Genomic DNA, 27,176 nt, shown 5'->3' with positions numbered 1-27,176 from the left:
CTAAATGGTTGTCTAATCACTATCATCGTCCTAAATGGGTTGTATAATCACTATCCTCGTCCTAAATGGTTGTCTAAGTACTATCATCGTCCTAAATGGTTGTCTAATCACTATCATCGTCCTAAATGGTTGTCTAAGTACTATCATCGTCCTAAATGGTTGTCTAAGTACTATCATCGTCCTAAATTGTTGTCTAATCACTATCCTCGTCCTAAATGGCTGTCTAATCACTATCCTCGTCCTAAATGGTTGTCTAAGTACTATCATCGTCCTAAATGGTTGTCTAATCACTATCATCGTCCGAAATGGTTGTCTTAGCACTATCATCGTCCTAAATGGTTGTCTAATCACTATCATCGTCCTAAATGGTTGTCTAATCACTATCCTCGTCCTAAATGGTTGTCTAAGTACTATCATCGTCCTAAATGGTTGTCTTATCACTATCATCGTCCTAAATGGTTGTCTAATTACTATCATCGTCCTAAATGGTTGTCTAGGTACTATCATCGTCCTAAATTGTTGTCTTATCACTATCATCGTCCTAAATGGTTGTCTAATTACTATCATCGTCCTAAATGGTTGTCTTAGCACTATCATCGTCCTAAATGGTTGTCTAATTACTATCATCGTCCTAAATGTTTTCTAAGTACTATCATCGTCCTAAATGGTTGTCTAATTACTATCATCGTCCTAAATTGATTGTCTTATCACTTCCCAGTGATATTCTACAAGCCTGTACTTTACTGCTATTGTACAATTTTACAAAAGTAAATTGATCAATTGTGTTTATGTATCATGGCTACTGGCTAACCCCGGGCCTCCCTGTTGACATGTAATTTGTTAAGCTGTTGAAAAATGTCGGGGAAAACATTCAAAAAATGTATGTTTCTGGGGAGCACATTTAGCTCTTATGTATCGCGAATATTGCTCAAATCGACATTCTGTTAATTCACAAGTGTCTATCGCACGCAATAGAAAAAAACAATATCACACACATGGAGGCATTTCAAACATTAGGAACAACATTATTAGACAACCTCAACGTAGCGCATTCGGGAATCCGAAACTGAAAGGTTTCTGGATCCATAGAAGTAATTGGTAATTGTTATGCTGGGATTGCTTTTCATTGCTTCGTTAGGCTGATTTCCTGCAAAAATTATGTAACACAATGAGGGTCAATATGCAATCATTACATAACTTAATTATTACTTAATTGCAATTTCATAAGTTCATTACTACTTTATTAATTTGTTATAAAAAGTTTTGATAAATGTTCATCTGACTATGAATTTGTATATAGGGTGGATTATACACCTGTAAGTTAAATGTAGCACTCTGGAGTGACCATTGTATAGTGCTTGGAGGGATATGATAGTTCCTAGGAGAATTTTAATAATTGTTATCTCTGTCACCACCTATAGTGATATATGTCAAACGGCCTAAAAGTCACGACAATCCTTTGAAGAATTTTAACAAAGTGTGGCCCAGTTCTGGTATCTGTTAAATTAAAGCGGGAGATGACGTGGTCAGTTGACCCGGTGAAAGCTGGACAACGTGGCCAGGTACGACCAAATATGGCCATTCCGGTGTAGGAGGTAGTCTGTTACCCCGGTGAAAGCTGCCCGGTAGAATCCAAATATGGTAATAGTTTTGGGGCATGTATAGCTTTTAAAATACTGGAGCTCGCCGGGTATCGTCAGTAGGTTCCTGGACCAGCAAGCCAACAACATCTTGTTCGTGTCCACTACTCCGAAGCACTACACATTACGGGTCATTTAAGTGAGAGCGGGGTTTTTTTTGGCTAAGAACTTATGTTGTGAAAACTTGTATATTGGAAGACCATATTAAAGTAATCGAATTGGAGCCTGTGGTTGAACTGTTTATTTTAAAAAGAAGCTTGTAACGGTGACTGTGTTATAATTATAATGTATATTAATATTTCATACAGTTTTCACTAATGCATCACAACTTGTTATGACGTAATAATGGCCGCATGAACGGTTTCAGTAAAGTTTAGGTCGTCAAAATTAAACTAACTGGAAAAGGTGTATTTTTCCAAGTAGTAAAAGTTATATCTTAACATTAATACGGTAGTTTTACTCTCAAGAAAAAACAAAGTTCTTCGAGTTTGGAAACTTCTCTCACCTAAATATATCCAGTCAGTAAGCCCCGATGCATTCACCTTCATATTAAATCTTTTTAAAACCCACAATACATTTTTGATTTGGTTATGTGGTCTCTATAGTGACATCAAGTATGAAGGCCGAAACGACTACCTTTCATCCTCTCGTTCACCATACCTTCTTAGTGTGGAATAAACACCGAGTTCAGACGAAACCCCAGCTTTAAACCTACTACAAAATTGTACCTACAACTGATGTATATAGCCATTCTGTCCCACCGTACCACGTGTTATATTTGTCAAATGTAGAAGTGAAACACATGATTTAACTATTTATCATCTGATGGCTATGAAACAATCCCGGAATGTTTCACATCTCTTCAAATCTCGTAATTTCTCAGACATCGGGAGTCCATAAGCTAACTCTCCAGCATTATTAGCAAGCAAATGTAACCGATAAACCGAACAGAATTTCGTACGGTAGCAATGTAAAGGCCCTAGGTTACTATGCTTGGGCCCAAAGTTACAAAGTTAGGGCCCTAACATAGAAAACAAATCTTTGCATGTCCTTAATCAGCTACCGTGCGTTACTCTTCCCCGTTAACAAAGTAAATTCTCGTCTTTGCCCATTTTGAATCTCTTCCCTTGCACTCACAGTCACGTCAAACTTCCGAACCCTCCGCCTGAGTCGGAAATCCATTACCTTTGTTATGTTATCCAAATTTCCCACAACGTGCATTCACGTTATCACTTTTCCGAACGGTAATGGTTTGTTTGGTTTTTTTTTTAAGTTCTTCAGAAATTGTTTGTACTAACATTTTGAATTACATAATGAATAGAAAGTGCCCAACTTTTCACACACTTTCTAATGGACTATGGAAATATATCTGCTTTTTCCATTCAATTTGTTGACTTACTCGTTTTCCGAAGTACAATTGTAGCGAAGCTTCAATGTGTTGACTAACTCAGTCTCTGAAGTAGTGACGCTTCAATTTAACTAAAATGGAAACACTCGGGACGCTACATAAGTTTTCACTTATGATTGTATGCCATGTGACTTCCGCCGGTAGTTGACAAGTGGGTTAGAAATAGCGGCAGGTGGAGCCAATAACGCAGACGGTTGATGTGAAAATCAAACCGACGGTATTGTAACTAAAGTGTTTAAGGTCCAATACAGGTTCAGAACAATAGATAGTCGACCAGTGTGTCTCCAGTCCGTGAAATATTCATATATATTTTAAAAGCTTTAAAAAAAACAGGATTAGATTAGAATATGGATGTTGTTCCAGTCAAACAGTTTTACACAAAACCTATTGTAAGAGCTGTATAGTTGCCATACATCTTCGACGAAACAGTCATTGCGATTGGTTACCTTGTCGACTATAGGTGATACAACAATACCCTTTCTAGACTAAGTATGTTCAAAAGGGGTTGAACGGAAGTGAAAGATTGTTATTTTCGTCAAGAATAGCTCTGAAACATCGTTCTTTGTATGATAATTATACAAGTAACATCTTTGCAGACATCAATAAATATGTATTACACAATAGACAAGACTTTAACGTTTAATACACAATAGACAAGACTTTAACGCTTAATACACAATAGACAAGACTTAAACGTTTAATACACAATAGACAAGACTTAAACGTTTAATACACAATAGACTTACTTCTACAAGTCGCCATTCTCCATTGTAACGTGTCTCTCAGAAACCTTGATTGAACAAAATAATTCCAAATTATTTTTTTCGTTTAAATCTGTATTTTTTTATCCTACGCGCCACTCCCTGAGAAAATATATGGCAACGATTAGTAACCAGCATTCGATATAGACTATGTTTTCTCTTGAAAGAGACTTAAAACCCACATAAATCCATTATATCATAATTATTTGTTTTTCTTTTGTGGCATGATATACATAAAAGTATCCTATATGTCTACTGCAGTATACTCTAATATTTTGTAGCATGATTTTATTTGTTAAGGCTGTACTTCATCTAGGAGTTGCCATCCTATATTTCGTATGGCGGCTTCTACCAAATCAACAGAAGACGACTATTTTCTTGACAAGTTTCCAGGAACAGAAATCAGAAACAAGAAGCGAAAACAGTAGTCAAGATGATTAACATGTGTATGGTATAATTGTGCTTGTCATGTACTTGTATGTTAGTGACAATGAAAGTCTCGACTTTCACTCTCGTCAGAAGCTATCACAGTTCTAGTGTATTCCTCCATGAAGTGCTCAATAAAGAATTTCAAGAAACGTTTTGAAGGTCAATAAAAAAACTTGTTGCCGACTGAAAAAGAATGCAACCGAATTCGGTAGATTAAAAAACGTGTATCCTCGTGTTTCATGAGAGTACGATTACTTGAAACACCATAATGGGCGTTAATAATTCCAGTTTGTTATGTTTATATATCGGGGATACCCATATGCATGTTAGGTATAATACTTTTTTCCATAGACAAATTCAATGGAAAATAGGGCACATGTTTAAAAAAATGTTATTTTAAGATAAAATATAAATTTACAACAATACTATTTACAGAATTAATACCTTTATTGGAAACTGTAAGTTCTAACGAATCTACTGATGTATGATGATATATAGTTTTGCATGTCATTATTGTATAAAAGGACTTACATTACCAGGCTTTTTGAACCTTAAACAATCGATTAGTCAGAACGCGATCAGTCAATACCCGACAAAATTAAACCATTGGAAATAAAACGAACTCTTTATAGCATAGCGGTAGTAACAGTGCTATCGGGCGTGGGTTGAACGAGATATGAACTAGGAAAACGCATTGCTACATCAAACAAAATGCAAATTAATGTAAATCAGTAAATAGTTGGATACACACAAACTAACAAGCTACGTGAAATCGATATCAATGCCAAAAGGTAAGCTGTCAATTTGTTTCAGCGAATTGTGGTACCAGCATTAGTTTGATATAATGTTTAATGCGTTCAAAAAAGAAAGACTTTAAGGCAAGAATAAAAATAATTGGTGGCGGTCATGCAATGTCCTGTGACGACCGTGTAATGTCTTCGTGACGACCGTGTAATGTCTTCGTGACGACCGTGTAATGTCTTGGTAACCACCATGTAATGTCTTGGTAACCAACATATAATGTCTTGGTAACTGCCGTGTAATGTCTTGGTAACCACCGTGTAATGTCTTCGTGCCGACCGTGTAATGTCTTGGTAACCAACATGTAATGTCTTGGTAACCACCGTGTAATGTCTTGGTAACCACCGTGTAATGTATTGGTGATGACCATGTAGTGTATTGGTGATGACCATGTAGTGTATGGTAACCACCATGTAGTGTATTGGTGATGACCATGTAGTGTATTGGTGATGACCATGTAGTGTATTGGTGATGACCATGTAATGAATTGGTGATGACCATGTAGTGTATTGGTGATGACCATGTAGTATATTGGTGATGACCATGTAGTTTATTGGTGATGACTATGTAGTGTATTGGTGATGACCATGTAGTGTATTGGTGATGACCATGTAGTGTATGGTAACCACCATGTAGTGTATTGGTGATGACCATGTAGTGTATTGGTGATGACCATGTAGTGTATTGGTGATGACCATGTAATGAATTGGTGATGACCATGTAGTGTATTGGTGATGACCATGTAGTGTATTGGTGATGACCATGTAGTGTATTGGTGATGACCATGTAGTTTATTGGTCATGACCATGTAGTGTATTGGTGACGACCATGTAGTGTATTGGTGATGACCATGTAATGTATTGGTGATGACCATGTAGTGTATTGGTGATGACCATGTAGTGTATTGGTGATGACCATGTAGTGTATTGGTAACCACCATGTAGTGTATTGGTGATGACCATGTAGTGTATTGGTGATGACCATGTAATGTATTGGTGATGACCATGTAGTGTATTGGTGATGACCATGTAGTGTATTGGTGATGACCATGTAATGTATTGGTGATGACCATGTAATGTATTGGTAACCACCATGTAGTGTATTGGTGATGACTATGTAATGTATTGGTAACCACCATGTAGTGTATTGGTGATGACTATGTAGTGTATTGGTGATGACCATGTAGTGTATTGGTGATGACCATGTAGTGTATTGGTGATGACCATGTAGTGTATTGGTGATGACCATGTAATGTATTGGTGATGACCATGTAGTGTATTGGTGATGACCATGTAGTGTAATGGTGATGACCATGTAGTATATTGGTGATGACCATGTAGTGTATTGGTGATGACCATGTAGTATATTGGTGATGACCATGTAATGTATTGGTGATGACCATGTAATGTATTGGTGATGACCATGTAGTATATTGGTGATGACCATGTAGTATATTGGTGATGACCATGTAGTGTATTGGTGATGACCATGTAGTGTATTGGTGATGACTATGTAGTGTATTGGTGATGACCATGTAATGTATTGGTGATGACCATGTAGTGTATTGGTGATGACCATGTAGTGTATTTGTGATGACCATATAATGTATTTGTGATGACCATGTAGTGTATTTGTGATGACCATGTAGTGTATTGGTGATGACCATATAGTGTATTGGTGATGACCATGTAGTGTATTGGTGATGACCATGTAGTGTATTTGGTGATGACCATGTAGTGTATTGGTGATGACCATGTAGTGTATTGGTGATGACCATGTAGTGTATTGGTGATGACCATGTAGTGTATTGGTGATGACCATGTAATGTATTGCTGATGACTTTGTAGTGTATTGGTGATGACCATGTAGTGTATTGGTGATGACCATGTAGTGTATTGGTGATGACCATGTAGTGTATTGGTGATGACCATGTAGTGTATTGGTGATGACCATGTAGTGTATGGTAACGGTTATCTGTCAAATAGGTATTCAGCAGCGTATTCGATTGCTATGGGAATATTACTGACAATATCTGGGTTACCCTATATAAACATGGTTAAGTTCCTTTTAACGGGGCTGTTTTCAAGGGAGGCCTTGATATAGGGCTGGATATATGGCCTAAATGTGTAAATCTGACCTTATAGCGTTTTTCTTCCGATTTGCTCCATGTTAAAATTGTATGAATAGCGATGAACTAGGACGGAGTTTCAGTCTTTGTACCGTAAGGAAGTCATGGTATAGATCAACGTTTAAAATCAATAAAGTGACACTGTATAGAAACTGTCGATAATATACACCGGTGTTTAAACTACGGATAATATACACCGGTATTATGTAAACTACGGATAATCTTAACATTTTTAAGACATTGCGCTTGAAACCGTTACACTGAAAAATGTTCTGACATTAAAGAAATTAAAATTATAACTGTTATATATCAGAAACGTTAACATCAATACACTGTTCCGGAATCTGTTCAGGTAAATATTTCCATAAATATGAATATAAAAATATAGACTTGTAAAATACCTTCAATAAGATAACTCTTTTAAAAAGATTTCTATGCTACAACAACAAAAAATATATTTATTATCACTTTCGCGGATTTTTTCCCACTAAACCGTGAATATCTAGCATTTTCTGATAATAAGGCGCCATTGAACGGTTTCAGATGCAGTTACCAAACGAAGATAATATTATTAACGTCACACGCCCATTAGAATACAATGTTCTATTGATTATTGTAGTCAATCTTAACTGGCACATACAGATTAATTTCGTGTATAATACTTAAACTGTATCTGGGTCATGCAATATACGAACGAAATATAGGTAACTTTCATCATCAAGGCGCATATGATAAAGATAGATATTACATCATTGAAGAATGCATTTAGAACAACGTCTCGCGTTAGTATCAATAACACAAAAGCTGAAATGACGCCAAACGTAACCAAGTCTTCACTAAAACATGCTATTCGTTAAGACAGGCCTAGTGCCCACATGAACTTCTTTCCTTTAATGTTTTACTGGAGAACAGAAATACAAAATAGTTACGAATATTGTTGATCTCACAAAACATATTATCATGTTCTTAATTGATAAAACAAACATTGTCCTGGAAAATATCAAGTTTCGGCCCCAATAACAATAGACGTACCCTCACTGTAAAACATTGATATGGAATGTCTGCTGGGGGCAATGTCGTCCAAAAACCTGTATGAGGTTATTTATATTGTCAAGTATGTATAGCTTAGTAAAACACGAATGTAGATAGTCATACATTTATACAGATTGCCCTATGTTTCAGTAACTTGTTGTACGACCAACGTTTCCCTAGTTAACGGACCATATGGAGTCGACAACTCATCTATGACGTCATCGAGGGATTGGTCAAGTCCAGGTATAAGTATATGTGAAGCTCATCTTGGGAGATTACATATGCAGCCATACTTTGCTAGTGATGGGACTGAATACGGCGCCTGGTGCCCACCTACCAACACACTGACAGATTATTTACAGGTACTGTATGGACAGAGGTACCGTACAGCTACAAACACCGTGACAGATTATTTACAGGTGTTGTAGGGACAGAGGTACCGTACATCTACAAACACCGTGACAGATTATTTACGGGTGTTGTAGAGACAGAGGTACCGTACATCTACAAATACCATGACAGATTATTTACGGGTGTTGTAGGGACAGAGGTACCGTACATCTACAAACACTGTGACAGATTATTTACAGGTACTGTAGGGACAGAGGTACCGTACATCTACAAACACCGTGACAGATTATTTACATGTACTGTAGGGACAGAGGTACCGTACATCTACCAACACCGTGACAGATTATTTACATGTGTTGTAGGGACAGAGGTACCGTACACCTACAAATACCATGACAGATTATTTACGGGTGTTGTAGGGACAGAGGTACCGTACATCTACAAACACACTGACAGATTATTTACAGGTACTGTAGGGACAGAGGTACCGTACATCTACAAACACCGTGACAGATTATTTACGGGTGTTGTAGGGACAGAGGTACCGTACATCTACAAACACCGTGACAGATTATTTACAGGTACTGTAGGGACAGAGGTACCGTACATCTACAAACACCGTGACAGATTATTTACGGGTACTGTAGGGACAGAGGTACCGTACATCTACAAACACACTGACAGATTATTTACAGGTACTGTCGGGACAGATGTACCGTACATCTACCAACACCGTGACAGATTATTTACAGGTGTTGTAGGGACAGAGGTACAGTACACCTACAAACACTGTGACAGACTATTTACAGGTGTTGTAGGGACAGAGGTACCGTACATCTACAAACACCGTGACAGATTATTTACAGGTACTGTAGGGACAGAGGTACAGTACACCTACAAACACCGTGACAGATTATTTACAGGTACTGTAGGGACAGAGGTACCGTACATCTACAAACACCGTGACAGATTATTTACATGTGTTGTAGGGACAGAGGTACAGTACACCTACAAACACCGTGACAGATTATTTACAGGTACTGTAGGGACAGAGGTACCGTACACCTACAAACACCGTGACAGATTATTTACATGTGTTGTAGGGACAGAGGTACAGTACACCTACAAACACCGTGACAGATTATTTACAGGTACTGTAGGGACAGAGGTACCGTACATCTACAAACACCGTGACAGATTATTTACGGGTACTGTAGGGACAGAGGTACAGTACACCTACAAACACCGTGACAGATTATTTACAGGTGTTGTAGGGACAGAGGTACAGTACACCTACAAACACTGTGACAGATTATTTACAGGTACTGTAGGGACAGAGGTACCGTACACCTACAAACACCGTGACAGATTATTTACGGGTACTGTAGGGACAGGATTATTTACATTTACTCTTGTCAGTTTCTTCCTACCTGCCTATTTAAGGAATACACACTTAGGTTTTGAAGTAAATGAGAAATGAGATTTTCATTAATCAGTCACTTTTTTAACAACCGAACCCTGAACAATGGTCATTGTCCTATTTTCATTTCGTTGTCGGTACCTCAGTTTCCTTAAAGCGACATTGCTTTTTTTCTTTCTTTACTTGGTTTGTATATGAAATACGTTATTAATTCATGTTCGTCTACTTGTACAAATTCGGGCTCTATGTTAGCCTTGTTTCGTTCATATTTTCTCTCGATTTATCTAATTAAAATTCAGGCTTTCATAAAACGCAAGCATTCTCTATTTTTATTTCCGTGTTCTCCCTATTAATGAACGATTGGAATGAGGCATCTTATCTTTTCATTTTGTTTGATACTGACTACATTATCATTGCTTCGTCAGCTGTAAAATATACTCTGTTACACGCTATTTATCTACATAACGAAAGTGAACACTTACTTTCGTATACCCAACCCCTATCACATACCCGTAAAGACTAAGAATCCATACATCTATGTGCCAGTGCTAAGAAGAAAGACATGTTGGCATACAAGATTGACATGTTCAGACTAAAGTTTCGTTTTGTATACATAGTTTTATACAATGTCCTTTTTCGAACTTATATGTTCCATAGATCTAAATGTAAAGTTTGCACGATACACATCCAATAGGTGGAGTTTGACACCCCGAAGACTGTGGTTGCCATTGCCACCCAAGGGAGAGTACAAAGTCCTAGTGGTCCGTACGAGTTCTACACGAAGTCGTACCTCGTCCGGTACAGCAATGACGGGGTCACATGGTCTGACGTCATGGAAAATAGTTCCCCAAAGGTAAAGTCTTCACAATATTCAGATAAAATCAATCAAATACAAATCAAAGATTTTTTTCCATAACTTAATTTAACGTTATGCTGGGTTTCGAAAATGCGATGTAAACCATCAGGCTGGTAGTTAAACATGACAATTAGGGCTCTAATGTTTAGTGCTATCACCCGCTGTTAGATCACTGACCTTGACCTCAAAGTCAAATGTCAGAATGCATTTTTTCCCAACCATTCTTGTCCGGACGCTAACATTCGAACGGTTATCGATATTGTAATGCATATTGATGTATACCCTTATCATTCACTGACGATGTGCAAAATGCAGCGCTCTGTCATTAGATCTTTGTGACCTTGATCTCAAGGTCAAAGGTCAAATGATTGTCCAGCCGATTACTTTTAAACCATTAAGTATGGAATGGTAAGGTTATTATATACCTTTATCACCCACTACGTTGTTTGTCATTGGATCATTACAATCTTAAACTCAAGGTCAGAGGTAAAATACCTGCAAAAACTCATCCTGGTCAGAAATCTTCTTAACTGTTGAAGATATTTTGAGGAAACTTGCAGTATACTTGCGCTACCTAAAGCCGAAAACAATGCACCGCCGTAAGGTCACTATGACATTATTCTCAAGGTCAATGTGCAACGTTTTCTTATACTTCTTATATGGTGCTTACTTTTAAAACAGGTTAAACATCTTCAATGAAAATTTTCGAACTAGTTTTTATTATTTCGAAATCCATATTTAATTTTACATGTAAAGTTTCTTTGTTGTGTGCTTTGAGTGGAGCCAATTGTTTTGTGATACGCGTACATAAAGGGCGTTTCCATTAATTATAGATATTCCCAGGAAACACTGACCGAGAAACTGTTGTCACAAATAATCTACCTTCTCCTGTGGACACAAAATACATCCGGGTACTTCCACAGTCATGGTCTGTATCTGCCTGTTTACGGATTGATATTCTCGGATGTGACGTAACAGGTTAGTGAATACACATATTCTATTTTTAAACTGATCATGAATTTGTTTCCGATTTAGACTTAATATGCATTCCCATAGAATTACCAAATACAATGTGTAGCTGTACAAAGGACTTAAAGATTATTAGATTATCTTTTAGGGCGTTTTTTTTTATTGTAGGTTTTTTTTTACTCGGAATTCATTCTATGACGACTGATTTTGATATTCAAGTGTAGTAGTACTACTTGTCCGAAAAATTGGGGTAATAGTTTATCATAAGATTAATGTAACTGTATATTGATCTAACAAACCAAAAGGGAGATATTGAAAATATCTGTGGTTCAATTACAAACTTCTTCTTTGTTGTATATAAAGGCAAGATAACACTACCGAGTGCTGAAAATTATATGCGATAATAACTTATACATCACTAAATGATATATTTATCACAATTTATTTGTACTGTAATGTCATGTATACATTGATAGTCTGTACTGTAATGTCATGTGTATATTGATAGTCTGTACTGTAATGTCGTGTATATATTGATAGTGTGTACTGTAATGTCATGTATATATTGATAGTCTGTACTGTAATGTCATGTATATATTGATAGTCTGTACTGTAATGTCATGTATATATTGATAGTGTGTACTGTAATGTCATGTATATATTTATAGTGTGTACTGTAATGTTATGTATATATTGATAGTGTGTACTGTAATGTCATGTATATATTGAGTCTGTACTGTAATGTCATGTATATATTGATAGTCTGTACTGTAATGTCATGTATATATTGATAGTGTGTACTGTAATGTCATGTATATATTGATAGTCTGTACTGTAATGTCATGTATATATTGATAGTCTGTACTGTAATGTCATGTATATATTGATAGTCTGTACTGTAATGTCATGTATATATTGATAGTGTGTACTGTAATGTCATGTATATATTGATAGTGTGTACTGTAATGTCATGTATATATTGATAGTGTGTACTGTAATGTCATGTATATATTGATAGTATGTACTGTAATGTCATGTATATATTGATAGTCTGTACTGTAATGTCATGTATATATTGATAGTGTGTACTGTAATGTCATGTATATATTGATAGTATGTACTGTAATGTCATGTATATATTGATAGTGTGTACTGTAATGTCATGTATACATTGATAGTGTGTACTGTAATGTCATGTATATATTGATAGTGTGTACTGTAATGTCATATATATATTGATAGTGTGTACTGTAATGTCATGTATATATTGATAGTGTGTACTGTACTGTCATGTATATATTGATAGTCTGTACTGTAATGTCATATATGTATTGATAATCTGTACTGTAATGTCATGTATATATTGATAATCTGTACTGTAATGTCATGTATATATATTGATAGTGTGTACTGTACTGTCATGTATATATTGATAGTCTGTACTGTAATGTCATGTATATATTGATAGTCTGTACTGTAATGTCATGTATATATTGATAGTCTGTACTGTAATGTCATGTATATATTGATAGTGTGTACTGTAATGTCATGTATATATTGATAGTGTGTACTGTAATGTCATGTATATATTGATAGTGTGTACTGTAATGTCATGTATATATTGATAGTGTGTACTGTAATGTCATGTATATATTGATAGTGTGTACTGTACTGTCATGTATATATTGATAGTCTGTACTGTAATATCATGTATATATTGATAGTCTGTACTGTAATGTCATGTATATATTGATAGTCTGTACTGTAATGTCATGTATATATATTGATAGTGTGTACTGTAATGTCATGTATATATTGATAGTCTGTACTGTAATGTCATGTATATATTGATAGTCTGTACTGTAATGTCATGTATATATTGATAGTCTGTACTGTAATGTCATGTATATATTGATAGTGTGTACTGTAATGTCATGTATATATTGATAGTGTGTACTGTAATGTCATGTATATATTGATAGTGTGTACTGTAATGTCATGTATATATTGATAGTCTGTACTGTAATGTCATGTATATATTGATAGTGTGTACTGTAATGTCATGTATATATTGATAGTGTGTACTGTAATGTCATGTATATATTGATAGTCTGTACTGTAATGTCATGTATATATTGATAGTGTGTACTGTAATGTCATGTATATATTGATAGTCTGTACTGTAATGTCATGTATATATTGATAGTGTGTACTGTAATGTCATGTATATATTGATAGTCTGTACTGTAATGTCATGTATATATTGATAGTGTGTACTGTAATGTCATGTATATATTGATAGTGTGTACTGTAATGTCATGTATATATTGATAGTCTGTACTGTAATGTCATGTATATATTGATAGTGTGTACTGTAATGTCATGTATATATTGATAGTGTGTACTGTAATGTCATGTATATATTGATAGTGTGTACTGTAATGTCATGTATATATTGATAGTAGTGTACTGTAATGTCATGTATATATTGATAGTGTGTACTGTAATGTCATGTATATATTGATAGTCTGTACTGTAATGTCATGTATATATTGATAGTCTGTACTGTAATGTCATGTATATATTGATAGTGTGTACTGTAATGTCATGTATATATTGATAGTGTGTACTGTAATGTCATGTATATATTGATAGTTTATACTGTAATGTCATGTATATATTGATAGTCTGTACTGTAATGTCATGTATATATTGATAGTCTGTACTGTAATGTCATGTATATATTGATAAGGAAAAGCCAATATATACCGAGAGGGAAGTAAAGTGTACAGTTTTTCCGAGTCCATGTTCATTTTGCTAAGAAGAAACAAAATATTTACTTTTAGTTTCTGACGATTCGTCACAAATAAACCAAAAAGCAAACACTACTATTGATATGGAAAAAAACATCCAAACCTGCTGTGTTTTAATACAGAGAAAATTGCTGTCTCTACATTTAAACGTGCTTATTTTCAATACAATGATTACCATTGCTACGGTAGGTTTACTTAAACACAAAATATATCAATCATTAAGGGTTTTGTAAACAAGACCATTGACATTTTTTAATTAAATTAAAACACATCAGCCATATCAGTGATCAAACTTGCTAAAAAAAAAATGTAACCATTGATTCATTTTTTTTGTCACATTGCAAGATCGGACCAAAAATTTGCAGTTATTTTCCTACAGGAAAACATTCGTATAGAATAAACAAAGTAGATATTATGTAGAAATCCAATAACTTTTACAATCAATGTACAAATGTTTCGATCAATAATCAAATATAAATTGTTCATGCAACTATGTCACAATCAATACACATATAAAATGGTTTATTACTGAATACGTTAATCATCAATATATTACCGTGGCATACTCAATACACAAATATTCATTACTGAATATTCATCAATCTGTCTCCTTAACAACAGTTAATAGGTTATAGTAAGATAGCATGGAAGACATAGCTCGTAGCGATGCTTTACTAGTGTATAAAACCGTAAAACTTAATCTATTTAAAAGTAAAACGTTACACGGACCATTGTTATACTCATGTCTTACAGTGCCGAGCTGTAAAACCAACCAATTTCTAATAAATGGGCCATATGGGGTGGACAACTCGTCCATGACATCATCAAGGGATTGGACGGTTCCGGGGACGAGTATATGCCCCGCGTATGTTGGTAGACTTCATATGCCGCCTTATTACGGAAGTGATGGGACGGAGTACAGCGCCTGGTGTCCATCTTCAAACACTCTGACAGATTACTTACAGGTAGGGATGTATAACATATCTACAAATATCCTGATTAGTTATATACAGGTAGGGATGTATAACATACCTACAAATATCCTGATTAGTTATATACAGGTAGGGATGTATAACATACCTACAAACATTCTGATTAGTTATATACAGGTAGGGATGTATATCATACCTACAAACTTCCTGATTAGTTATATACAGGTAGGGGTGTATAACATACCTACAAACATCCTGATTAGTTATATACAGGTAGAAATGTATATCATATCTACAAATATCCTGATTAGTTATATACAGGTAGGGATGTATAACATACCTACAAACATCCTGATTAGTTATATACAGGTAGGGATGTATAACATATCTACAAACATCCTGATTAGTTATATACAGGTAGGGATGTATATCATACCTACAAATATCCTGATTAGTTATATACAGGTAGGGATGTATAACATACCTACAAATATCCTGATTAGTTATATACAGGTAGGGATGTATAACATACCTACAAACATCCTGATTAGTTATATACAGGTAGGGATGTATAACATATCTACAAACATCCTGATTAGTTATATACAGGTAGGGATGTATATCATACCTACAAACTTCCTGATTAGTTATATACAGGTAGGGATGTATAACATATCTACAAACATTCTGATTAGTTATATACAGGTAGAAATGTATATCATACCTACAAACATCCTGATTAGTTATATACAGGTAGGGATGTATAACATACCTACAAACATCCTGATTAGTCATATACAGGTAGGGATGTATAACATACCTACAAATATCCTGATTAGTCATATACAGGTAGGGATGTATAACATATCTACAAACATCCTGATTAGTTATGTATAAGGGTAGAAATTTAAGATGTAAAAGACAGTTATAAGGTTTCCTCTCGTTGTTGCAGAATGAAACTTAAAAATTATTTAAATAGCATCGCTTCACACATCCTGTGATGGTTTTAACACAGGGATTTTATTTGGGAACTTGCGGCTGCCACTGATCATCATACTGTAGGTACTCATCACATACTGTAGGTACTCATCACATACTGTAGGTACTCATCACATACTGTAGGTACTCGTCACATACTGTAGGTACCCATCACATACTGTAGGTACCCATCACATACTGTAGGTACCCATCACATACTGTAGGTACTCATCACATACTGTAGGTACTCATCACATACTGTAGGTACTCATCACATACTGTAGGTACTCATCACATACTGTAGGTACTCATCACATACTGTAGGTACCCATCACATACTGTAGGTACCCATCACATACTGTAGGTACCCGTCACATACTGTAGGTACTCATCACATACTGTAGGTACTCGTCACATACTGTAGGTACTCATCACATACTGTAGGTACTCGTCACATACTGTAGGTACTCATCACATACTGTAGGTACTCGTCACATACTGTAGGTACCCATCACATACTGTAGGTACTCATCACATACTGTAGGTACTCATCACATACTGTAGGTACCCATCACATACTGTAGGTACCCATCACATACTGTAGGTACTCAGTTACAACAGTACTCTACACCGAGTATTATTGACACATCACCGTTAGTTATAATAACAGTACTCTACACCACGTATTATTGACACATCACCGTTAGTTACAACAGTACTATACACCGAGTATTATTGACACATCACCGTTAGTTACAACAGTACTCTACACCACGTATTATTGACACATCACCGTAAGTTATAACAGTACTATACACCGAGTATTATTGACACATCACCGTTAGTTACAACAGTACTCTACACCGAGTATTATTGACACATCACCGTTAGTTACAACAGTACTCTACACCGAGTATTATTGACACATCACCGTTAGTTACAACAGTACTCTACACCACGTATTATTGACACATCACCGTTAGTTACAACAATACTCTACACCGAGTATTATTGACACATCAACGTTAGTTACAACAGTACTCTACACCGAGTATTAATGACACATCAACGTTAGTTACAACAGTACTCTACACCGAGTATTAATGACACATCAACGTTAGTTACTAGAACTCTACACCGAGTATTATTGACATATTGCCGTAAGTTACTATAACTGTTTTGGCAGTTTTCATTGTTTTAGCGCAACAACATATATTCGACTGTAGGTAACAGGATGCATAGTATTGCGTATTATCTTTAGTGATCAAAAGTAATATTTCGTAAGCGTTTTGTTTTATATAAACAAAAATACACTAAGTAGTATAGTATAATTCTGAAATATATATATATATTGTTCCTGTACAGGTAGAATTCGCTAGCCTAAAGACGATCGTAGCTGTTTTAACCCAGGGAAGAGCACAAAGTACCAATTATCCAACTGCCATATTTTATACGAAGTCTTACCTCGTACAATACAGCGATGACGGCACCGTATGGAATGGTATCATGGAAAACAATTCCCCCAAGGTACATCTTTTTATTCCAGTAAAATTAGTATCGAATCAATTTCAATTCATTTAAATATTTATTTTCATCATGTAATGACTAAAAAGTTTGTAATTTATGCTCAAATTGGAAATACTTAAAGAGAGTACATAATATTCTATATATGACGTCCACGTATGCGTGTATGGAATGCCGGACTTGTATATTTGAAACATTTACAGGTATTCCCAGGAAATACTGACAGGGATACAGTGGTCACAAATTACCTCCCATCTCCAGTGACGATGAGGTTCATTAGGATAGTTCCTCAGTCATGGCATAGTTCTGTCTGTTTACGAATAGACGTACTTGGATGTGACGCGAGCTCTGTCGGTAAGTTGTAAAAGGCAGCAAACAAAAAACGGTCACGGACGTATTAGGCCAGACCTAAGCTTACTAGCTAGAGTCCATCCTCGACCTCCCTGGGGTTACGTTCACGGACGTATTAGGCCAGACCTAAGCTTACCAGCTAGAGTCCATCCTCGACCTCCCTGGGGTTACGTTCACGGACGTATTAGGCCAGACCTAAGCTTACCAGCTAGAGTCCATCCTCGATCGCCCTGGGGTTACGTTCACGGACGTATTAGGCCAGACCTAAGCTTACTAGCTAGAGTCCATCCTCGACCTCCCTGGGGTTACGTTCACGGACGTATTAGGCCAGACCTAAGCTTACTAGCTAGAGTCCATCCTCGATCTCCCTGGGGTTACGTTCACGGACGTATTAGGCCAGACCTAAGCTTACCAGCTAGAGTCCATCCTCGATCTCCCTGGGGTTACGTTCACGGACGTATTAGGCCAGACCTAAGCTTACCAGCTAGAGTCCATCCTCGATCTCCCTGGGGTTACGTTCACGGACGTATTAGGCCAGACCTAAGCTTACTAGCTAGAGTCCATCCTCGATCTCCCTGGGGTTACGTTCACGGACGTATTAGGCCAGACCTAAGCTTACTAGCTAGAGTCCATCCTCGATCTCCCTGGGGTTACGTTCACGGACGTATTAGGCCAGACCTAAGCTTACTAGCTAGAGTCCATCCTCGATCTCCCTGGGGTTACGGTCACGGACGTATTAGGCCAGACCTAAGCTTACCAGCTAGAGTCCATCCTCGACCTCCCTGGGGTTACGTTCACGGACGTATTAGGCCAGACCTAAGCTTACCAGCTAGAGTCCATCCTCGATCTCCCTGGGGTTACGTTCACGGACGTATTAGGCCAGACCTAAGCTTACCAGCTAGAGTCCATCCTCGATCTCCCTGGGGTTACGTTCACGGACGTATTAGGCCAGACCTAAGCTTACCAGCTAGAGTCCATCCTCGATCTCCCTGGGGTTACGTTCACGGACGTATTAGGCCAGACCTAAGCTTACCAGCTAGAGTCCATCCTCGATATCCCTGGGGTTACGTTCACGGACGTATTAGGCCAGACCTAAGCTTACTAGCTAGAGTCCATCCTCGACCTCCCTGGGGTTACGTTCACGGACGTATTAGGCCAGACCTAAGCTTACTAGCTAGAGTCCATCCTCGATCTCCCTGGGGTTACGTTCACGGACGTATTAGGCCAGACCTAAGCTTACTAGCTAGAGTCCATCCTCGATCTCCCTGGGGTTACGTTCACGGACGTATTAGGCCAGACCTAAGCTTACTAGCTAGAGTCCATCCTCGATCTCCCTGGGGTTACGTTCACGGACGTATTAGGCCAGACCTAAGCTTACTAGCTAGAGTCCATCCTCGATCTCCCTGGGGTTACGTTCACGGACGTATTAGGCCAGACCTAAGCTTACCAGCTAGAGTCCATCCTCGACCTCCCTGGGGTTACGTTCACGGACGTATTAGGCCAGACCTAAGCTTACCAGCTAGAGTCCATCCTCGACCTCCCTGGGGTTACGTTCACGGACGTATTAGGCCAGACCTAAGCTTACCAGCTAGAGTCCATCCTCGACCTCCCTGGGGTTACGTTCACGGACGTATTAGGCCAGACCTAAGCTTACCAGCTAGAGTCCATCCTCGACCTCCCTGGGGTTACGTTCACGGACGTATTAGGCCAGACCTAAGCTTACCAGCTAGAGTCCATCCTCGACCTCCCTGGGGTTACGTTCACGGACGTATTAGGCCAGACCTAAGCTTACTAGCTAGAGTCCATCCTCGATCGCCCTGGGGTTAAGTTCACTTTCGTAAGCTTACCATCTAGAGTCCATCCTCGATATCCCTGGGGTTAAGTTCACTTTCGTTCTCTACACCCCTGGGCAATGTCTTGGCAAAGTCGAAGGCACAAAGCTAATAACCTGATTGGCGTAGGGACAAAAACCTGACCAATCGCATAGCTGATGCATTTCTTTTGGAGAACACAGGGGAACAACAGCCAAGTTCAAAGCCAGTCAATTTAACTGTATGGCATCCTCGAGATTCCTTTTGTGTACATCGAAAAATCAAATATTTGTGTGGTGGTTGAGCCTTCAGATGTGTCATGTCATTTCAGGGATGCAGGAGAGAAAGTAAATGTTACCAATGGAATATCGAAAAATGATGTGGCAAAAGGTGCCCCTCAATTGTCAGTTGGTGATATTGCTAAGATGGGGTAAATGAATTCTTCTTGTGGGCGGCAGCGAACGATAAAAAGATGTATCAGGAGAAAAGTTTGTACTGATATCCACATAACACTGACGTGTCATAGAAGGACAAACAGCCGTAATGATGTTCACACTATCACTGACGTGTCATAGAAGGACAAACAGCCGTAATGATGTTCACACCATCACTGACGGGACCAGGACGGACAAACAGCTGTGAGGATGTCCACACTATCACAGTCGAGTCCAGGAAGGACAAACAGCCGTAATGATGTCCACACTATCACTGACGAGACCAGGACGGACAAACAGCTGTGACGATGTCCACACTATCACAGTCGAGTCCAGGAAGGACAAACAGCCGTAATGATGTCCACACTATCACTGACGAGACCAGGACGGACAAACAGCCGTAATGATGTCCACACTATCACTGACGAGACCAGGACGGACAAACAGCCGTAATGATGTCCACACTATCACTGACGAGACCAGGACGGACAAACAGCCGTAATGATGTCCACACTATCACTGACGAGACCAGGACGGACAAACAGCTGTGACGATGTCCACACTATCACTGACGAGACCAGGACGGACAAACAGCTGTGACGATGTCCACACTATCACAGTCGAGTCCAGGAAGGACAAACAGTTGTCCACACTATCACTGACGAATCCGGGAAAGACAAACAGTTAAAATGATGTCCACAATATCAGCTGTAATGATGTCCACACTATCACTGACGAGTCAAGGATAGACAAACAACTGTAATGATGTCCACACTATCACTGACGAGTCAAGGATAGACAAACAACTGTAATGATGTCCACACTATCACTGACGAGTCAAGGATAGACAAACAACTGCATGATGTCCATACTATCACTGACGAGTCAAGGATAGACAAACAACTGTAATAATGTCCATACTATCACTGACGAGTCAAGGATAGACAAACAGCTGTAATGATGTCCACACTATCACTGACGAGTCAAGGATAGACAAACAGCTGTAATGATGTCCATACTATCACTGACGAGTCAAGAATAGACAAACAACTGTAATAATGTCCATACTATCACTGACGAGTCAAGGATAGACAAACAACTGTATGATGTCCATACTATCACTGACGAGTCAAGGACGGACAAACAACTGTAATGATGTCCATACTATCACTGACGAGTCAAGGAAAGACAAACAGCTGTAATAATGTCCATACTATCACTGACGAGTCAAGGATAGACAAACAACTGTAATAATGTCCACACTATCACTGACGAGTCACAGAAGAAGAAAACAACTGTAATGATGTCCATACTATCACTGACGAGTCAAGGATAGACAAACAGCTGTAATAATGTCCACACTATCACTGACGAGTCAAGGATAGACAAACAGCTATGATGTCCATACTATCCCTGATGAGTCCAGGACGGACAAACAATTGTAATAATGTCCATACTATCACTGACGAGTCAAGGATAGACAAACAATCGTAATCAAAGGGGATATCCACTTGTATTTTGTACAATCCTTTGTTAATGCTTCATCACAGAGGCGGGTTCATACGTCAAGAATCAGTGTTAATGGAGTCAAAGGTATGGGCAAATGAAACAGACAACATTTAGTATATTTCGTTGAGTCCTACTTGAGTAAAACAAGTACTATCCTTGTAACTTTAGATTCTAACGTTAGGCAGATAAAATCATGTGTTACCAAGAATTTAATAAATCATTGATACAGTAAGTACTGTCAACCGCTTTTATCTCCACAGAGTCCGAGCCCGTTAACAGTACGAGGAATGGTTCCCTGTGGGGCTATGCTGGGGTAGCAACAGAAGGTATACCTACCACAAATATCACCGTAAATACAACGACAAGAAGTGATGTAGAATGTGTAACTCTTTGTACCTCAACAGAAGAGTGTCTCATCGTCTCTTTCGAAAAGGCTACGAACCTGTGTGTCGGTTATGGAATAACTCATGTGATTGGATCGTTCACACCAAATCTGATGTCCCCTGATGATAACGCCAAATTGTACTTCAACTACGGTACGATTTTCTACATTACATATATATACCCTTTAGCGTGTAACGGGATACTGTCTTTACATACAACGATAGAGATATTGATTCCCGTGCAAGGAAATGTTCCCAAGTCGAGATACTTCCATCGCACTGTACTTTAAAAAAGAGATGCATGTACTGTGACAGTAGATCAGTGCGGCTAACATCTTAATCTTTGTATAGATCTACCGCTCATTGATTACCCTCAAAAGAAAATATATTCCAATGGCCTTAAATATCTTCATTAAATATCTTGATTATGTTACTAAATAAAATGGCATTAATGCAATCTATTGTTGGATTTGCATTCTGAACTCCGGATCGGTCTCTTAGTTCCAAATTACCCTTTTAAATTCGTCACAACAAAACAATGCGTATCACTGAAAATCTGTCGTTCGTGTGTAATACTATTCTTGGATAGCCTATGCTGCGAAGAATATAAATCAGTATTTACTTTCTTCTAGTTTGTTCCATTGTATGATTATGCTTGACTATTTTATTCCTTTCTTATCTTTGATATTTTCAGATTACGCCGAAAATCTTGGATTTATCTCCGAATTAGTGTCCGGTGTATCCTATAAGATACCCATGTCGCGTAAGACACAAGCGGAAGCGGAAACCGAATGTCAAAGCTTGAACGCCGTACTTATGACCTTCACCTACACTTCTCAAATAACGGAACTACAAAACTTCATTTCAAACTCGCCAACCCATGGTTAGTTTATAATCGTGAATATTTGCTTCAATATACTCTGTGCCCAATGAGATGTTTACTTGTTCTTGTTTGAAGGTCGTCATCGATCCTGTAAATCAATATGAGTTAAATATAAAAGTTCACGCAAAAATGACTTTTTTTCACTTTTAAAGATTTTTTTATCAATAGATTCCTTTCAATGAAGATTTATTACTATTTCGAGTGTAATACAACTTTGCCGGTTTGAATGAGCAAGGATGTCTCGTGTAATCTTGATTCTGTCATGTTTTAGAGTCTTTACATAACTTGAATCTGTTATTATATTTTACTTGTTTATTATGGGATCGTAGATAAATTTTCGCTTGATACCTGGTGAGGTGTTCTGCTGGATGTCTCAGTATCCATTAGAACGTTGACATCAGTTGCACGCTATCACACAATGAGGCAAACATACTGTAGACTTCCAGAATACAAATGGAAATGCCGTCCTTAATAACAATATTTATTGATGCGACGTTAAACAATACAAAACCTTAAAACAACGCCCGAACGACCATTTTTTTAAAACAAGGTAACCAAAAAAGAACGTGTGTTTTCGTTGCCGATCTGAACTGACGGCATCTGAATGGTATGTTTATCATTCCAATATATTTTATCGATGATAAAACAAATGGATCGAATATCTGGTTTATGTCTACATCTGTTAACATAATACAGTTATGATAAATCATATATTCGGTAATAAAAAGTAATGAAAAAATACAATATAAAGTAATGGGAAAATACAGTATAAAGTAATGAAAAAATACAATATAAAGTAATGAAAAAATACAGTGTAAAGTAATGAAAAAATACAGTGTAAAGTAATGAAAAAATACAGTGTAAAGTAATGGGAAAATACAGTATAAAGTAATGAAAAAATACAGTGTAAAGTAATGAAAAAATACAGTGTAAAGTAATGGGAAAATACAGTATAAAGTAATGAAAAAATACAGTGTAAAGTAATGTGAAAATACAGTGTAAAGTAATGAAAAAATACAGTGTAAAGTAATGTGAAAATACAGTATAAAGTAATGAAAAAATACAGTGTAATGTAATGGGAAAATACAGTATAAAGTAATGAAAAAATACAGTATAAAGTAATGGGGAAAATACAGTGTAAAGTAACGGGAAAATACAGTGTAAAGTAATGAAAAACTACAATATAAAGTAATGAAAAACTACAGTGTAAAGTAATGGGAAACTACAGTATAAAGTAATGAAAAAATACAGAATACAGTATAAAGTAATGAAAAAATACAGAATACAGTATAAAGTAATGAAAAAATACAGAATACAGTGTAAAGCAATGGGAAAATACAGTGTAAATGTATATACATTAATCTCCTATGGTCGTGATCTCGTTTTGATTTCTTATTGTAAAATTGAAAGTTGGAGAGATATCAGAGCTTAATATCTACGTAGGAGAGGGGTAAGTGCCAATCAATATCCGAGTGTCAGACTTCAATATCCATTAGGTAAATACCTGGCCGTCTTCCACTCGTCTACTGGTTAAATACTCACCTCCCATCTACATGTATACAAGTGCACAATAATACTTGAATAAATTGTATTAGTCATACAAATAAATTGTTTAGATTCGGTAAGATAATTCAATATTAAGCCTATATATTTATAGTAAATCACCCTCTCATTCACTGGTCTACCATACAAGGCACGTGAATAACGTAAGAATAATAATACATAATAACACAGTTGAATACTACTGTGACTATATATAACACTTTGCTTAGAACTGTTGTTAGAGCTTCGTATCGGATACGATTACAGTTCCATTAACATGTTACCAGGATGGTTGATAACAAACTCTGTCCCAAATGATTGTTTGTTAGGATACGACTATTGAAATGCATGTATGTAAGCAGCTCAGTGTAAATATGGGGCGCAACTGTCATCGAAGTGAAGAATAAAGCGTAACTACAGGTATGCCATAGTAAAGGGTAAAAACTTCCGTAGTATATATAAATAAAAACTTTTCAATGGTACATTCAGACAGGCTGATTACAGTATACAGACGTATGTATGGACAACGGACAGACTTGTGGGTATAGAGTGTTTTTTCTGTGAAATTGTGGGGTCAAACGCACAAGTTTTGATTTTGAATTGATTTCACATTTATTTCCTTTCATTCCGTTACTAAAAAAAGCAAATGCGCAGAGAGAATTAATGATAAATTATAGGTGAAAAAATTAATCTACATATTCTTTTTTCTCCAAGACGCGATGAGGATATTTGACTCGAATGAATCGTAAATTCACCCCCAAATTTATCTGAGTGCGAACGTAGAGACAGCCTGATTACCTTTACACAGGCATGTGTAAGGACGAATGGACAGACAGCCTAATTACAGTATACATACTATGTATAGACGGACGGACAGACAGACAATATGATTACATTTACACAGGCATGTGTAAGGACGAATGGGCAGACATTCTGATTATATTTACACTGTGATGTGTAAGAACGCATGGACAATCTGATTACAGTACACAGACTATGTATGGCTGGACGGACGGACAGACAATCTGATTACATTTACACATGCATGTGTAAGGACGAATGGACAGACAATCTAATTACATGTATACAGGTATGAGTAAGGACGAATGGACAGACAGACTGATTACAATATACAATCACTTTACCTTTATATTTACACCACAGTTAAACTGACTAGTCTCAAAATGCAATATGCATAACTAGGCACCAAGAGGAACCTGGCACCATATCTTAATTGACATAATTTTTTATTATCTATTACCATGATTATAGACACCACATTTCCTTATTTGCATGCGGTAACGTTGTTTATTTATATTTCAGTTAACGAACCAGGCCTGTTTGTATCGGGAAACTATGACGAGAACAAATACATCAACTCGATGGGAGTAGAATTACCGAGTACCTTCTGGGCCACAGATGAGCCGGACACCTCTCTCTTGTGTGTGGTTATAACGCCCCAGGGAAAACTGTCCAGTCAAAGCTGTTCAGACACTTTATATTTCATATGTAGTCTGTTGTAAATTATCGAGCTTTACATTGTGTTTGATTTATCCTTATTTCGACGAAATATTACACTTTTTGAATATTTGACCGAGAACATTATATCTTATTGACGTGAACCTGAATGTACATGGTATATCATTGGAGAAACATGAAACCAATCACAAGCTAACGTCCCGGTACACAAACAACTGTGACTAACTGTGTACAAAAGAAACCAATCACAAACTAACGTCCCGGTACACAAACAACTGTGACTAACTGTGTACAAAAGAAACCGATCACAAGCTAACGTCCCGGTACACAAACAACTGTGACTAACTGTGTACAAAAGAAACCGATCACAAGCTAACGTCCCGGTACACAAACAACTGTGACTAACTGTGTACAAAAGAAACCGATCACAAGCTAACGTCCCGGTACACAAACAAATGTGACTAACTGTGTACAAAAGAAACCGATCACAAACTAACGTCCCGGTACACAAACAACTGTGACTAACTGTGTACAAAAGAAACCGATCACAAGCTAACGTCCCGGTACACAAACAAATGTGACTAACTGTGTACAAAAGAAACCGATCACAAGCTAACGTCCCGGTACACAAACAACTGTGACTAACTGTGTACAAAAGAAACCAATCACAAACTAACGTCCCGGTACACAAACAAATGTGACTAACTGTGTACAAAAGAAACCAATCACAAGCTAACGTCCC

The 27,176-nt window shown here is 37.3% G+C and overlaps 1 protein-coding gene across 1 annotated transcript; it reads left to right on the top strand.

Annotated features, from left to right (window-relative positions):
* The first annotated feature begins 1,517 nt into the window (after positions 1-1,517).
* On the top strand, positions 1,518-26,548 carry LOC117340957 (coagulation factor VIII-like). Its single transcript, XM_033902757.1, has 9 exons — positions 1,518-1,562; positions 10,665-10,823; positions 11,660-11,804; positions 15,362-15,573; positions 17,884-18,045; positions 18,246-18,396; positions 22,408-22,683; positions 23,225-23,413; positions 26,279-26,548. The coding sequence occupies exons 1-9, from the start codon at positions 1,518-1,520 to the stop codon at positions 26,476-26,478; spliced, it is 1,539 nt and encodes a 512-aa protein (XP_033758648.1). The 3' UTR covers positions 26,479-26,548.
* The last annotated feature ends 628 nt before the right edge of the window (positions 26,549-27,176 follow it).

This window comes from Pecten maximus, chromosome 2 (genome assembly GCF_902652985.1).
Source record: "Pecten maximus chromosome 2, xPecMax1.1, whole genome shotgun sequence".
Lineage (NCBI taxonomy): Eukaryota > Metazoa > Mollusca > Bivalvia > Pectinida > Pectinidae > Pecten > Pecten maximus.
This window is presented reverse-complemented; position numbering and strand designations above follow the sequence as displayed.